We start from the raw sequence: 17,895 nt of genomic DNA on the forward strand, positions 1-17,895 counted from the left end.
GAAAAACGCCTCTGTTAGAACATCAAATACATTAGCCAGTCAGGTGTCATCAATCCCAGTAATTTCCAAACTTTGGCTCCTTTTGTGTCAAATATAACTGAACAGCATGTAGCGGTAAAATTGTTTGATAAGTACTGCACAAGAGACACAATGCTTAGAGTGAAACATAAAAAGGGAGCACTGAAATGAACATTTATTTTTCAGTAAAGACAACTGTGGTGTTGCTAAGGAAATGTCGGCCAGTTATATGGATTGTGTGCATTAAGATCCTCAATTCACATAGCGAACCCTCCTGCCTGAATTTTTACACTTCTCTTAAAAAAAAACTGCCTTACTGTTTCTCTGTTACAGTTCAACTATTTTACTGAATCCGATTTGGAAAGGTGTTGCCATTCCTTCACTGTCGCCAGGTCGAAATTTCCAAACTCCCTCCCTGAGAGCACTGTTGGGGCACCTACACCACCTGGCCTCTTAAGGAGGAGGCTCACTCCCACCTCAAGAGTAAGTTGGAATGGGCAATAATTGCTGGCCTTGCCAACGATGCTCACATCGCATGAGTGATTCTTTTCTTAAGGCATATAATTTAAAGCACATCTTTCAAAGGCAGTACTGTCAATATTCACATGCACAAAATGGTGGAGTTCATGAGGAACAATTGGTATTCAAATTTGTTTCATTTTAAACCAAAAAGGCCCTCAAATGCATTTAATATTTTTACACCAAAGATTACATTCCATTTCAACAAGTGATGGAGGAAACCATTTGAGTTTTCTCTTGTGCAGCTGCTATTGGTACTCCTTTCATGGAACTAATTCTGGCAAAGGCAACCTCACTGCAACCATTATCACTGCATCATGGAGCCTTGTGGCTATTGCATAGTTTTGCTTTATGAATCAGGATTCTGTAGAACATTTTACAGCATGGCCACTATGTACAAGTGAACTATAATTACATCATCCTTTCGCAAAAGCACTGTGCAGATCAAAAATAATGATGTTCACCTGAGGGTGGAAAAAAAAAACATGGAACGAGGTAGAGTTCTAAAAACCAGCAGCAGTGCTCAAAGCAGTTGGCAGGGAAACATATTTGGAAGTGAACTTGAAATTTTAAAGATGAAAGTCTTCTTTTAATGTTTGTAAACAGAGATGCTTACCATCTGCTTACTTAGGCCCGGTAATATTTTCTGGCAATCCCAGATGATGCTCTGAAATGTATTACTTTGCCCGTCTCCTACACACATGTAAACTAATCCATTACCCATAGTTATGTGGACTCTACGCTGCTTGTCAAATGGGTGGCAACAATAACTCTAAGTATTTGCAATGCAACTTGTTAGAACTTCAAAAGTCACAAATGTGAATATTGATTCCTGACAAATAATTCTAATTTTACAACACTTGAATGCATTAGAAAAGGGTCAGCATGAGAAAAATGAACTATTAGCCCCTTCTCAACAGAAATGCCCTACAGTTATGTTTAGCATAGAAATGTCGCAATGTAGTCAAAGCATCCCACTCGCGGGAAATTGTGGGGGTGGAAGAGAAAAAAGAGTTTCAGAGAATATCTTTCATGACCCTCAGGATTTCCAAAATATTTTGCAGCTAATTCATTTTTTTTAAAAATTAATGAAATCATGTTATTTTCTGGACATACATGGAGACCATTTTGGATGCAACAAGGAGTGGAATAAATCACCATTTGTTGAGGTTGGTTCAGGGACGGTTGTCGGCTGTGACACCAAAATTCTCTGCTCCTCTTTAAACAAGTGCCACAAGATCTTTTTGGTTCACCTGAACAGCCACACAGCATTAGTTTAACATCTCATCTGAAAGACCTTAGTTCCAGCGACGCAGCAACCTCTCAACACTGTACTGACAAATCAGCCCCAGATTAGTCATGTGAATCCTGGAGTGAGGCTTGCCTCAGGAGAGAATGGGATGACTGAGTCAACCTGTCACTTCTTCAAGACAGAGAAAGGTGCAACTGAAATAACAGCGCAAGGGCAACTGTTAAAAATAAGTTTTGCATCAGCACACTGTGCTGCAATAATATGGCATACAAGAGTGTATACAAGTAGGTTTTATGATGTTACATTTGAAGCATATTTTTTATATTGGCACCAATGAATTGCATTCATTATAGACTGTGAACCCACTCAGCATTTACACAGCTGAATACAGTTCCCTTATTCTAATGACAGACACATAGAGCAATTTAAAGCTGGGTTTACCTGTCCATTGCCAGGACGAAGGCAACAGCTGATCAAAATAAAAACTACAAGCCTGTCCTCTTCCAGAAGTCAAAGTGCTGGTATAAAGTCAGCTTCAAGGCATTAATACCTACTTTTTGTATTGCCTCAGCTGCTCATTTCAGTTGAACATATTGGGCCAGATTGTGCTGTAGAATTAAAGGTGAGGCTAACAGTGGTCACTATTATTTACCTGGAAATTAAACAGTATCTTCTAGTGACCACACAGGCAGAGTTAAAAACAGAAATCTGGAAGTTTCTGTCCAAGGTGCGATGTTCCTCTGAAGGTTCCCTGAAAATGGCATCACTTCATCTGGCATTCTGTTCAAATATTCTAAATGGTGTGAAGTTACTGTACTTAACTTATAAGTATGGACTAAACTCAACAGAAATAGTTGAGGCTTGTCCATTCCAGTGTAAGCATAGTACGTCTTAATTACTGCCAAACTACCAATTTAGAACTGAATATTAATTTTCACAAATCTGAGTCTCATTCTTTTAGATTTTAGTTATTGATGTTAATTTCAAAAAATAAAAAGTACTTTTTACTTATCGTCTTTTTTATCATGCCCTCTAAAATCTAATCTTTCATTCCCTCTCTAATTTGCCATTGAAATGAAGGTTCTAACGGATAGTTAGTAGTTCAGGCTTTTTCCCATTCAATAAAAATTCTTCAATCTTAGTGACTAAGAAGATACACAGGTTCAAGCTGACCTATAAAAACATAGAAAATAGAGACAGGAGCAGACCATATAGCCTCTCAAGCTTGCTGCGTCATTCAATACAATCATGGCTGATCCTCGGCCTCAACTCCACATTCTCAGCCATGCCCTATATCCATTGATTCCCTGAGACACCAAAAATGTGTCTTATCAGCTTTAAATATATACAACGATGGAGCATCCACAACCTTCTGGGGTTAAGAATTTCCTAGATTCGCAAACCTCTGAATGAAGAAATTTCTCCTAACCTCAGTTCTTAATGATCAGCCCCCTATCCTGAGACTGCGCCCAATAAAGGGTGCTGTGCTTTTTGAAGCACATTTACAGCAAACTCCAGAGCAAAGCCCCAGAGAAAATCTATTGGCAAGTCTAAATAAGTGGAAAATCCAGCCAAAAGTTAATTGTTCACCTAACCCAAATGCTGTAAATTCAAACTTTCTCCACATTACACATTATTTATGAGGTTTAATGTCAGATGCTCATTTGTCAGGTAACTGTGAAATGGAAGGCGCTGCCAATAATGCAACATCAACGATAATTAATGATAACTAATGCCATAAAAAACAACCAAGCAAAGATTTTCAAAACTAAACATTTAGAAACAAAGTATGGCAATTGGTGCAGCGGTGGTTTGAATACAAATAATGTTGAACAATCAATCCAGTTCCTTTCCTTACCCGTTTACGTTTAGTGGCTGGAAGCCGGTTCTGTAAAAGATCAGAGTTTGATCGTCTTTGCAGGTTTGGGGATAAACTCTCGCTATGATGTAACTCATCATCTTCGTTCGTTTCCTGCACAAAAATGAAAATCCATTAGCAGCAGTTCAGCTTAATTCGATGGCTTGAGAAAGACCAAACACATGTCGATCAAAAAGTATTTTCTGTGCTCCCACACCCCCACCCAACAAGAAAAGTAGTTTTCCTTAATACAAAATTGAAAACCAGTTTAGGGACACAAACTCAGTCCTGTACTTAATCGACAAAGGATAGACGTCATGTTCTTTGTTGCTAACTGAAGGTGATTTTGCATTTTTAGTCTGCTGATAGTTTCACACAAATTTTACATGCAAGTTCACGTTGATTTTAGTCCCAATTTGACATTTAACTGTGATATCAAAACAATCAACTTCATCAAAATACACATTTTGTTCCAAGCAATATTTGAGACATCAATATTTCTGTAATAAAATATGCAAACAAAAAAGGAATCATTCAACCTCAGCATGAAACAATAACAGACCAAGATAGCCTGAGGGTCAGTTATGAAAAATGTATGTTATTGAACAAAGAACGAAGCAAATTTCACAAATCATTAACAGACAATGTCTCTTACAACTTTCCTGTTTTAGATATTTCAAAGAATATAAAGTCACTGAAGTCAGATATGTTATGTACCTTCTGTTTTAACATGCTCCTCACTTCTTTGATCCCCATCTTAGCCTGGTTCTTAGCCTTGAAGAAAAAAATATGGTTTGATACAGCCATCCCTTTAAATGTGATACAACTTCCCTAATATGAAATCTGAACAGTCATAAGAGGTTTTCTTTAAGGTTACTACCAGAACCAGTTAGTGTCACAGCTGAATAAGGACAGCATCCTTTATAATAATGTCAAGTGATTTGGCTGAGCCAGTTGATTCATCAGGCATTAAATAGAAAATTACTGCCAAGTTACCAAATAAATGCGTTTAATAAAATGATCAAGCCTGACCTTTAATATTAGATTGATAATTTAAAATTAAAAATGTACTTCTAGCTTTCATCTACTGTCTATTGGCCTGGCTTGCCTTCGGTTAAATTCCTGTTCCCCTTGAGGTGCAACAATGAGAGTAACTGAATGACTTATTAATGTAAACAAAGTGTGAAAAACTTGTTCATCTTCATTTTTTTTTAAGCTTTTTACAGGTTTTCAAACTGACTTTTGTTCAACTTAACTCAACCATTTTAGATACTACATTTCTTGAAAGGAAGATTTAATTGAACAATCTTCAACCTAGTGAATTGTTTCCTTATTTTTGCACCTTGCAATCAACAGCATTGCATGAAATCAGGGTCCAATCTCGCTATTATGGAATATACCTCTGAAGTGAATTCTCGAAATCTGACAGGAAGGTGCGGGAGAAGAAATCTTGAGCAAGTTTCCCTTTCAGAGAGAGAGATTTTCAGTCTTACACTCATCCTTCAAACCATGCACCACTCCATGAGGGGAAGGCTAAGCAACCTGCCCCAGGGCTTCTGTCAACATCATTCAGCAGCATGGTCATCTCTGTATGACTCTCATACACATTTCACCTCCACATGGAATGTACCAGGCCTCCATTCAGCACCTGCTCCAAATAGGGAACTAGTCATGTAACTATAATCTCACAGGTAAAGCTTCACTTTATTACTCAGTTACACAGAACCTTTGGGGCAATGTGCTGTCACTAGGTATTAATGACATTTCAGATCCTTAAAGAGCCAATGTAAACCAGTAGAAAAAAAACGCCTCATGCAACATAAATTCTCTGTGAAATCTGACTTGTGCATTTTAGAGTTTACACAAACACGGGTCATCAAACGACAGTGGAGTGATTATTGAGTCATTTGTGAAAGAGACAACAGATGGCTGAAAATTGTCCGTGAAACCAATACTAAAACTTTTGCAAAGCAAACATGCTATTGTTTAGATAATGGTTAAGTGGGTGATGTATTAAAAGGACCAAAATATAATTCTCTGTTCCCAGTTTGTATTGTCCTTTAACAGAAATGATTTTCAGATGAAACAGATAAGGGTGAAAGGCAATTCAAAAGGCTGATGCTATAAAGGAACATAGCCCTATGCTCACTGATGTTTCAGTTATCTCTTTTGCAACATATTGGCTAGAGCTTCTGCTAGGCTGTGCTGGCTTTTTGAGTGCTATTTGCACAAACCAGCACAAATAATCAAGGGATTTCAATTATAAATTATGTCCTGCGCAAAATGAGTTTTGTGATCTTTTGTGCTGAAAGCTGACCCTGCTTACAAATTTGGCTACACCCTCAGATCAGATTTATCACCATGCTGGCCTTCCACTTGTGGCCTTTCAAGAAGGCTCTTCAAAATTAGATCTTTTTTGATGCAAGGGTAAGCACCTTTATCAGCTTTTAAACATTAATAAATTAATTGTTGAAGAAACTGACTGATGTACACCAATGAAACTAGTACATGGTTCTGTATTTTTAAGTCAGTTTCAGTTATTTAAGATTGGGTTACTCAAATGGTGGACTAGACACCATCAATAAAAAGGCTTATACGTGATAAACCCATTTTCCACAGTAATAATAAAAATGTACCAGGTTACCACTACCACTATCTTTTAAGGCAAGGGAGAGAAAAAGCAATTATATTCTAAAATGCTGCGCGATTGAGCTGCCTCGTGTAGGATTTTACAAGTTTATGCAAGATCTTGTAGGTGGGTTTCAACGAAAGCTTGAACCATGACTTCACTTCAAAAAAGGTAAAGCATTTGCATCCATAGCAGAAAGTTTAAGTTTCAGTTAGTTAGAGGTAAAATGGAAGCAATCATTCTGCACAATATTCTCTCTTTGGCAACATCATGAATATAGGCCATTGGCCTATAAATCCACCAACTCTATTTTTGGCATGAAGAGAGAAGAAAACTAGGATGTGCCCATTTCCAGGCAAATATATGGACATAGTTCTGTGTAAGAAAGTTTGGCTGGAGGCTTTAATTCCAGAGATTTCAACATCTGCAAAACATTAAGACTGAGATTTATGCTCAACAAGAGTGATCACAGATTGTTCTCTCAGTTAAAGATAAGGAGCAGAGTTTATTTTTAAGCATGATGTACATTAAAATATGTCACCAAAACATGCAATTATCCCACTTAATGAATGGATTGTTTACATCATCACAGTCTACCTACAGTACTGCAGCGCTTAGCTGAGTACCTGCGGTACCCAGTTTAGTGACTTACATATTTGTATGCTGTCTTCATGGCAGGATTTGCTTTCGTCATCACTGTATTTATTAGAGCTCCACCCTTCTGTAAAGGAAAAACATCTGGTGATTGCTTTCCCCTGAAAAATTATGATGTTCCTCTAAATTAAATACAAAAAACTACAATAAAAGCAAAGCACTTTCTAGTTAAATGAAGCTAAATTAAACAAAATTAACAGGTTTGGTCATCGCTCAATAGCAGGAAATTTGGTGTTTGATATTCATGCAACCATTAACTTTTGTAAACGAACATTTTTGCCTCTTCTGTGAAGACTCACATGAAGAATCTGTTCCATACATTTTCTATTTCTCCGTGATCTTATTGTTTGCCTCTGTTCCTTGAGTTTCTATTTATTACATGGTTATTTTGGGGTCACTTTTGTTGTTTTCTGCCAATTTCTCTTATTTTTTACTCAATGCTAGCACTTTTGTCCGAGTCATGTTGCAAGTTGCAGTCTCAAACCAGGATTTCAGCACATGGTCTAGGCTGACACTTCAGTGCTGTATTGAGAAAGCAGTACATTGCATGTTTTGGATAAGATGTTCAACCAAAGTCCTTTTTAACTGTTCAGATGGATGGAAAAGATCCAATGGCACTTGCTTTGAAAAGCAAGAAGTTCTTACAATCTCCCGCCTAACATTTTCTCAATCAACGTCACCAGAACAGATTAACTGGTCATTTACTTCACTGGAGCTATGGGACCTTCGTGTGCCTACAAAATAAAAAGTGCTCTCCCCAAGAGTGACGGACTTTGGGATATCCTGGGGAAGTAAAAAACACTGTACAAATACAGGTCTATATTTGCTAATGTCTTCAGCTATCCTCACTCTTCTTGGTGGAAATCTCAATCTTTTGTTTTATTTTTTGAATCTGTTCAAGTATTTCACTTGTTTAAATTATGTTAAACTCCTTAATAAGTCAATGGTTCAAGTTTATCTATATTACTCTTGGCAAAACATAGATATTATCTTACATAGCTAACTGGATTCTGCTAACTTAGTCGACGTATCCTCAGTGACGTTTATTTACAATAGGCTAGAAATCAAAAATGATAAAGTTTCATATGTATGCACACATCAAAGCAGTATCACCTACAAAGAGAAACATTTGTAAGGCCTATCAATGTTTGATTTACCTGGCCAGGCCTGAAATCCATAAGGATGACTGGAAAGGGTGTTGAGTAGATGGTAGAAGTGGAAGCTACTGTTGGGAAATGAGAGCATGGTTTGCGGAGTAACCATCTCTTCACCTTGCGTAGCATGACAATACATTATTTCATATGATGTTACCACAGATCATATAGGAAACTTGAGCAGTTATAAATGATAACCCTCAAAAATGGTGAGACTTTGTGTTGACTGAGTTGTGCATATTAAGTATATCAAAGGCTTTCTGAGCACCCTTACTTTATCTCAGGGATAATTCATCGTAGGTAATACTTAAAATTGCATTTGCCAGTTTTCATCTCTCCTTTTGAAATTCAAGGTGATTATAGTATCTTATGAATGGCCACACTTTTATATAAGAAAGGTTTATGAGCAAGATCATTCTTTCAATGAGAACTTGGCTTTCTTTTGTTTCACCAGTTTGGGGAATGGGGGAGAAAAGAGGGCAACGAGTTTGCATACTGTCCTGAGAAGTTAGTAACACAGAAATGTTATCCTGAATTCATACTCCATATGGCAGACTTTGTGCCTTGATGTCACGAAAGACCTCTTATAAGAACAAAGAATAAAGAAAAGTACAGCACAGGAACAGGCCGTTCAGCCCTCCAAGCCTGTGCCGATCATATTGCCCGTCAACTAAAACATTTTGCACTTCCGGGGTCCATATCCCTCTATTCCCATCCTATTCATGTATTTGTCAAGCTGCCTCTTAAACACCACTATCGTACCTGCTTCCACCACCTCCTCTGGCAGCGAATTCCAGACACTCACTACCTCTGCATAAAAAACTTGCCCCGCACATCACCTTTATAGTTTTCTCCTCTCACCTTAAATCTATGTCCCCTAGTAATTGACTCTTCCATCCTGGGAAAAAGCTTCTGACTATCTACTCTGTCCATGCCACTCATAATTTTGTAAACTTCTATCAAGTCGTCCCTCAATCTCCATCGCTCTAGTGAGAACAATCTGAGCTTCTCCAACCTCTCCTCATAGCTAATAACCTCCAGACCAGGCAGCATCCTGGTAAACCTCCTCTACACCCTCTCCAACACCTTCATATCCTTCTGGTAATGTGGTGACCAGAATTGCATGCAATAGTCAAAGTGTGGCCTAACCAAGGTTCTATACAGCTGCAGCATGACTTCCCAGCTTTTATACTCAATACCCCTGCCAATGAAGGCAAGCATGCCATATGCCTTCCTGACTACCTTATCCACCTGCGTTACCACTTTCAGTGACCTATGGACCTGTACACCCAGATCCCTCTACCTGTCGATGCACTTAAGGGTTCTGCCATTTACTGTATAATTCCTACTTCTATTAGACCTTCCAAAATGCATTACCTCACATTTGTCCAGATTAAACTCCATCTGCTATTTCTCCGCCCAAGTCTCCAACCGATCTATATCCCGTTGTATCCTTTGACAATCCTCATCACTATCTGCAACTCCTCCAACCTTAGTGTCATCTGCAAACTTACTAATTAGCCCAGTTACATTTTCCTCCAAATCATTTATGTATACTACAAACAGCAAAGGTCCCTGCACTGATCCCTGTGGAACTTCACTAGTCACAGCTCTCCATTCAGAAAAGCACCCTTCCACTGCTACCCTCTGTCTTCTATGACCAAGCCAATTCTGTATCCATCTTGCCAGCTCACCTCTGATCCCGTGCAACTTTACCTTCTGTACCAGTCTGCCATGAGGGACCTTGTCAAAGGCCTTACTGAAATCCATGTAGATAACATCCATTGCCATTCCATCATCGATCATCTTTGTCACTTCCTCGAAAGACTCGATCAAGTTAGTGAGACACGAATTCCCCTTCACAAAACCATGCTGCCTCTCACTAACACACCCATTTGCTTCCAAGTGGTAGTAAATCCTGTCACGAAGAATCTTCTCCAATAATTTCCCTACCACTGACGTAAGGCTCACCGGCCTGTAATTTCCTGGATTATCCCTGCTACCCTTCTTAAACAATGGAACAACATTGGCCATTCTCCAGTCCTCTGGGACCTCACCCATAGCCAGTGAGGATACAAAGATTTCTGTCAAGGCCCCAGCAATCTCCTCCCTTGCCTCCCTCAGTACTCTGGGGTAGATCCCATCTGGCCCCGGGGACTTATCCACCTTAATATTCTTCAAGATGCCTAACACCTCCTCTTTTTTGATCTCAACATGATCCAGGTTATCTACACACTCTTCCCTAGACAAATCAACCGCTAAGTCCTTCTCTTTGGTGAATACTGATGTGAAGTATTCATTTAGTATCTCTCCCATTTCTTCTGGCTCCACACACAGATTCTCACCTCTGTCCCTGAGTGGGTTTACCCTTTCCCTGGCTACCCTCTTGCTTTTTACAAATGTACTTAACACACCACAACTCAATAAATGCAAGGTCTCACCATTTTTGAGGGCTATCGTTTATAACTGCTCAAGTTGCTAACATCATGAGAAATAATGTACTGACAAGTTACACAAGGTGAAGAGAAGGTTACTCGGCAAATCATGTCCTAATTTCAGGGCAATAACTTGCACTTCTATCACCTACTAAATTTCCTTTTCAATCATCCTCGTGGATTCTCCAGAGATTACAAATTTGCCATCACTTTGTGTTGAGCTGCAGTCACTCTTTTATGTTATGAATCCATGCCAAGTATATATACCTCCCAAGTCATTAGGGAAGCTTTACGCTGGGTAGAAGCTCACCCTATCAGGCCTATGCTGGTTCAGGACCCAAAGATTTTAAAAAAGTGCTGAACAAATGTGCCAAATCCCCCTCCAATTGCTATTTGAAGATTATTGGTGTGGAAACATTATTCAATGCATCACAACAGTAGTTCTGGGCAAACAATATTATTCATCACTGCTGACAATGCTAAACCATAGCAAATATAAGTGGAAACATGTTTGTGCTCTGTTGATCAGCATCAACAGGCATATTGTTCTCACCTTGACTGTGTGCATCCATTGCTGGTAGGACTTTGAATTTCCTGTGGATAATTAAAAAATGGTTCTACATTTACTCCTTTTGTTAAAACTAAAGATATTCAGGTAAAATTTCATATGGTGAAGTACAAGAGCAAAAAGGGCTTGTAAATATTTCAAATTGTGCACAGCATTTACAGGAAACTATGTATACAAAATCCAATCTAATTTCAGCTTGAAGGCAAGTATTAAATCTCTCTGTTTTCAGGGCACCTCTGTGATTGTCCACTTTAGGTAAAATAACCTTGACTAGTAAGTGGAAAATGACTTGATTCGTAGAATGATAGCTACCTCATTTAAGATTGAGTAATGGGCCTTCATGCAAATCTAAAGAACTAGAAAATAGATAACACTTATTGTTTTAGGCTGGGACAATAATTCTGTCTCTCAACTGCCCCAGATCTCTTCCTGCACGTACATTTAATTGTGCAACAGAACTCTTGCCTTCCCTTTCTCATCCCCACACCCATGGTAAGTAAAAGAAAAATGCCTAATAAGGAGTTTTTGCTTCTGGGCCAAGACTAACATTTCTTTCCTCTTTCCATCACAAATTTTTATATATATGGATATTACAATGAAAATCCACATACAGAAAAGTCATTGTTGAACCAGGTGAGCCCAGACATTGTCCTAAATTTAGGATCAAGGTGAAGTGTAATTCTGACATCGGGACCTAAAAGGAGATAATTAGCAAAAAATGACACATTTCAATTTAAGTTGGTGCCTTACCTCCACTATAGCCTCCAGCAGTTATCTCATCTTCGAAAACATCAGAAAATCCTTTTCCTGCATTTAACTTTTCCAACCTCCCATCAATAAACTAACAAAAAGATAAAAAATGTATAATTCAGTGAAGAAAAGACAGGCAAATCTAAGATAGTGACAGACATTCTAGGTTGTTCTAACTTACTTAATTTTAAGAAATGAAATAATTGAAGACATCCTGAAGGTCCGTGAGAAACAAATGCATGATTACGACAGTTCCAGGAACATTCACCAGTCTAACTGATCTTATCTAGCAACAGTGAGGTCAGCACAATTAGATGCAGTAGCCTTTGATGATTGGGGAGAAGGCAGCCAATGATTCTGATCTCCAGTTGGTTTTACATGTGAATGGATTTCAGAAGAAAACATAATTTGGCTGTGTATCAACACAAAAGCAAAATACTGCAGATACTGGAAATCTGAACTTCAAACAGAAAATGACAGAAACATTCAGCAGGTCTGGCAGCATCTGAGCAGAGAAAAATAAAAGTCAACATTTCAGGTCAATGTCAATGGCCTTTCATCATTTTTTTGGCCAAGCTGTTCTGTCACTTACAGTTAGAAGGCCAAATGTGACTGTCTAAGCTTATAAGGGAAGCAGTGATCACTTTCATAAAATAACAGAGATTTTACATAGTTTATTCAGCTCTAAGCTAGCCTGATTCACTACCTCGGAGAGCCATCATATACCTCAACGAGAAGCAATTTTGGCAACCTCATCACACAACACAGCATGGTCTTCAAACCTAGAGCATTAAAACAGTCGTCCTTTTTCTTAAAAACTCTATCAAATTCATGCAAATGACAAATAGAAAGGAAAGCTTGCATTCATATAGCGTCTTTCACAATCACCGGATGTCCCAAAGTGCTTCGCAGCCAATGAAGTACTTCTGACGTGTAGTCACCATTCCAATGTAGGAAACAGGGCAACTATTTTGCTCCCACAAACAATAACATAATAATAACCCAACAAATCGTTTTTTGTGATGTTGATTCTAGGCTAAATATTCACCAGAACCCCGGGGATAATTCACCTGTCCTTCTTCGAAATATTGATTTGGGATCTGTTGCATCCACTCGAGAGGGCAAACAGGATCTGAGTTTAATGTCCCATCAGAGAAAGACACCTCCGACAGTGCAGTATTCCCTCAATACTGTACTAGGCTGTTAGCTTTGGCTTTTGTGATCAAATCTTGGAGTGGGACTTGAATCTACAATGTTCTAACTCAAGGGGTGAGAGTGCTACCAGCTACATACAAATAAACGCACAGATATTAAAATCAACATCAATAATGTAAAGATTGGCCCAAATCTTCTGATCAGCACTGCGGCTGCTGCGTCTGACACTAATCAGGTTCAAAACTGCCCACTCGATATGTTTTAAAAGGCAAGACTACCAATCCACAATGCAGGGGAATGCCTCAGCGCAACAGGAATCCACATTGAGAGCAACAAAGAGAATCAACGCAGAAGTCACAGCCCCCCTTTATAGCGCTAGCCAGATTAAGGTGAATTTAAATGTATAGTGCGAACGTTAGTGAGTGGGTAGCGTGGGAGAGGTAGGTGGGTAGGGTGGCAGGGTAGGTAGTTTGGAGAGGTGGAAGATGGGTGAGGTGCGGGTTGGGAGGTAGTTGGGTCAGGGGCTAGTGAGGTTGAGTGGGGGGGTTAGTTGGGCCAGGTCAGGGGGGAGTCGGGGGGGTGCTGGGGTTGAAGGGCTCAGTGTGGTTAATTGGGAGGTCAGTTGTATGGTTACCCAGAACTTGGTGTAGGATTTATCTGTTTAACATTTCCTGGGTAACTATCCAGTTAATTATGTAGGAACTGTCTAAAGTTTACGACTCAAACTCAGAGTCTGAGACTTTTTCGGAGGTCCTGGGGAGCAGGGTAATTGCCCGCTGGAAGTTCAAACTTACTGGGCAATTCCAATGGAGCCAGTGCATCAGGGCTCCAATGGAGTTCCGACTTGCATCTTGGGTTGTACATCCGGTCTCTGATGATCCAAAGACCGGAAGACCCGGGCCAATGTCAATTTGAAATTTCTCTTTATTGGTTATCAGACCAAATCTTTAAAATCAACTTCCATTAGCAGGAAATCGGTGGCTACAAAGATATGTAGGTCAGAGGCTGGGAATTCCGCAGAGAGCAACTCATCTCCTGACTCCCCAAAGCCTGTTCACTATTTACAAGGCACAAGTCAGGAGTGTGATGGAATACTCTCCACCTGCCAGGAAGAGTGCAGCTCCAACAACACTCAAGAAGCTTGACACCATCCAGGACAAAGCAGCCTGCTTGATTGACACCCCATCCGCCACCTTAAATATTCACTCCCTTCACAATCAATGCAAAGTGGCAGCAGTGTGCACCATCTAAAAGATGCACTGCAGGAACTCACTAAGGCTCCTTCGATAGCACATTCCAAACCTGTAATCTCTACCACCTAGACGGACAAGGGGCAGCAGATGCATGGGAAAACCACCACCTGCAAGTTTCTCTCCAAGTCACACACTATCCTGACTTGGAACTATATCATCGTTCTTTCACTGTCACCGGGGCAAAATGCTGGAATTTCCTTCCTAACAGCACTGTGGGTGTACCTACAACACATGGACTGCAGTGGTTCAAGGAGGCAGCTCACCACCACCTTCTTAAGGGCAATTTGTGATGGGCAATAAATGCTGGTGTAGTCATCGACACCCACATCCCACAAAAGAAGTTCCCTCCTTACAGCTCTGCAGCACGTTTAAGAAAGAACATTGGTCCAACTTATTAAACGACTGAAAAAACCTCAAGCACTATCACAATGTCTTGGCAGATCAACTGTAAAATTCTTCCTTTGACTACTTATCTCCAAATTATATACTTTTGATATTAAAACACAAATTCATTAAAGCATTTCTACTAAAGCAGTCACAGTGGTAGCCAGAACCATAAAAAATAAAGAATATCTTTGCGGCAATGGTTAAGAAAAAACAGCCAGCAACATTCCTACTGCACTCTGCAAAAATCTGCTTTTATTAGAAAACCTATGGAGTGCTTTTGCACTGCATGTAAGAAACAACCAACTTACTTCAGAAATACTGTCAAGGCACCAATGTGTGTGCAAAATTTGTTTATATCTTCAAAACTCAAACCAAGGTTTCCAATCATCATGATTTACTTAAAAAGGTGAAATAGTTCTTTTTTTTAAAAAAACTATTGGTACTATTCATTCTGTAATCAAATGAAATGATTTGAATTCCACTTACTATCTGGATGCTACCTGGCATTTGGATTGTAAATCCGTTCATCAAATTTCTCACGTCATTTTTGTGAATAATTGCTTCAGAGCACAAAGGCTCTGTACAAAATATTCAACGTGAAAAGATTTATCCCATCAGAAGTGATGTTAATGCTCGTAATATTAAACTGGAACAGTTTACAGCAAAATGTACAGAAATAGTCAACATTAGAATCAATTATTGAATTATTAAAAACAACAAAATTAGAGCACTCTGGAGTAGGTCTCCAAAGCTAGCAGATTTTAAAGTTTATCCACCAATAAAGAATATGGTTAAGGGCAATTTAAAATGTTAGTCATACGATGCATAACTCCAATCAAAATCTTCCTGGATGATCAGGTCTATAATTCCTGTAAATTTCTGGGTCAAAGTCGTGGAACTTCCTTCCTAACAGCACTGAGGGTACACCCACAGCAGTTCAAGGCCGCAGCTCACCACCACCTTTTCCAGGGGGATTGGGGACAGGCAATGAAAATGCTGGCCCAGCCAGTGATGCCCACGTCTCGTGAAAGAATTTTTTAAAAAAAATTCAAAGCAGCTAATTTCAGAATAAGTCTTCCAACATATACCGTGCAGAAACCGCGAAAATTACTCAATTCATACTTTCTTCTCAAGCTTGAAACTGCACAAAGTTTTAAAAGGTTTCAACTATAACGTTACTTCTTTTATACATGACAGGTATAAGCCCAGTTGATGGAACTGGCGAAAAACATTTCTATGCCTGTACAAGTAATTACACTCGGGACAAATAAAAGCAGAAAGTTCACTGGGCTGCCAAGACTGACTGTATAATTAATGCAGTCAGTGGCAGTAATCTGGAGGCTACCAATTCAGTTCTTGATATGGAATAAGTTAAATTCCGGTAAATTAAAACAATGGCAGCAGCACATAGGATACAAATGATGGAAACCAGACTGATAATCTGAGCCTTCATTGGACAAAGTCCCACTTATTCTGAATGGGCCTTTCTCCAAGAGCCGGAGTCTTGGTTCATGGTCAGATCAGTACTATTTTACTGGATTTCATGTTAAGTAGAATGAGATAATAACAACTGAGCGATGACAGAGCAGAAAAATCTTTGAAGTGCAGGTTGCTATCATACCAACGACTCAAGAAATTCTCTTCTGTCACAAGATAGCACTTGATTAATTATCATTCTCCAGATACTACTAAACTTCATCAGCCTGCTCCAAGACTACAAATCATCAATGTCCAAACAATTGTTGAATTTTCCTTTTTCAGAGACACAGGTGCATATTCCCTCAGGAATTAGGTAAATACTAATTTTTTTATTGCAGCTTATAATCAGCAAATTTGAAAGAACTCTGATTTGAAGCAAAATTTCTCAAGAGTGTAACCTCGGGCAGAGTTTTCTGCCTGTTTGGGGGGTGGGGGGAGTTGTGTGGGCGGGTTTCCGATCGGTGCCCCCGATTGGGGGCGCGCCGCCATTTTGCGTGGGCAGGCCAATTAAGGCCCGCTCAGCGTGACATCCGCCCTGAAGCGCTGTGCACTCCCTGTGCAGGCGGGGGAGGGGGGGATTCCCCGAGCAGGTCTGTGCCGCTCTTTTGTGCATGCGCAAAAGAGTCCACGGATCTCCCTGAGGCAAAGTGCTGCCTCACAATGATCTCAATTAGGTAATTAACAGGCCTTAAGAGGCCTTTGGCAGTTCGGCTGCACGCCCACCGAACTGAAAATCTAAATGATGTGGGTGACATCGGGATGTACGCCCAACGTCACCCCGCGTCATTTTATGCGTCCCGCCCCCACACGCCAACCGGGAAACTCTGCCCCTTGTTATCACTGTTGAAAAATGAACAGCCAATCAATAAGGGTCCTTAAATGCTAGCCAAATGACTGAGGTCCCCCAAAAATACCAATGTGCCAAATTTCATGAATGGAGGTGAAGTTCTGGCAGAAAATGGCTCAACATCACAGACAAATGACAGATTTAGCAATCGGACCTGTACACAGGGAGTCATGGTTGATGCAGAGAACAAATGCCCGCTATTTTAGAGACATCAAGCAGGGCATTTGTGACCAGCAATATGGAAGTCTTTGCGTATGTTTTTAAACTTAAAGGCTTTTATGTCTCCCCACATTTAGTTGATCAGAGCAGTGACTCTGGCAACTGAAGGGGCCCTGCAATCAGTGTACATGCTGCATGCACAATTCCTGGGTTGCATCAGGATAGCTAAGTAACAAAATGATTCTCTCCCAGTGTCTAATTGGTTATCTTTCAAATGTATTTTAATATAGTTCAGAGGACAAATAGTAATGTTAAAAACTTGAAAGTTTTAATGATAAAAGCAAGGAAGTTATGCTAAACCATTATAAATGTTGGTTACGTTTCAGCTGGAATAGTGTGCTTAATTCTGGACACCAAAGAGTTCAAAAGCTTTCGAGATGGTGCAGAGAGATTTACCAAATGGTACCAGTGATAGGACACTTCAGTCTAGTAGAGAGACTGGAGAAAGGATGGTGAAAGATTGCATAAGCTGGGCTGGTTTTCCTTGGAACTAAGGAGGCTGAGATGTGACCTCACTGAGGTGTACAAGATTATGAGGGGCCTAGATAGAGAGTACAGAGATGCCCTGTTTCCCTACCGGATAGGTCAATTATCAAGGGGCACAGATTTGAGGTGATCGGTCGAAGGATTAGAGGGGGAATGAGGAAAAACTTCTTCACTCAGAGGGTGGTAAGTGTTTGGAATTCACTGTCTGGTTTGGTGATAGAGGCAGAAACCC

General features: G+C 39.8%; 1 protein-coding gene across 2 annotated transcripts in view; it reads right to left on the reverse strand.

The window, feature by feature from the left end:
• Positions 1–17,895, reverse strand: part of dennd1b (DENN/MADD domain containing 1B) — a 277,534-nt gene that overhangs the window by 32,634 nt on the left and 227,005 nt on the right. For both annotated transcript variants that reach the window (XM_041208107.1, XM_041208108.1), the window contains 5 exons: positions 11,838–11,928; positions 11,073–11,113; positions 6,929–6,997; positions 4,365–4,421; positions 3,648–3,761 (listed from right to left, as the gene is read on the reverse strand). In XM_041208107.1, the coding sequence (XP_041064041.1) occupies positions 3,648–3,761; positions 4,365–4,421; positions 6,929–6,997; positions 11,073–11,113; positions 11,838–11,928 (372 nt within the window). The remainder of the gene's footprint in view (positions 1–3,647; positions 3,762–4,364; positions 4,422–6,928; positions 6,998–11,072; positions 11,114–11,837; positions 11,929–17,895) is intronic.

The sequence above is a fragment of the Carcharodon carcharias genome, chromosome 16, assembly GCF_017639515.1.
Source record: "Carcharodon carcharias isolate sCarCar2 chromosome 16, sCarCar2.pri, whole genome shotgun sequence".
NCBI classification, from domain to species: Eukaryota; Metazoa; Chordata; class Chondrichthyes; order Lamniformes; family Lamnidae; genus Carcharodon; species Carcharodon carcharias.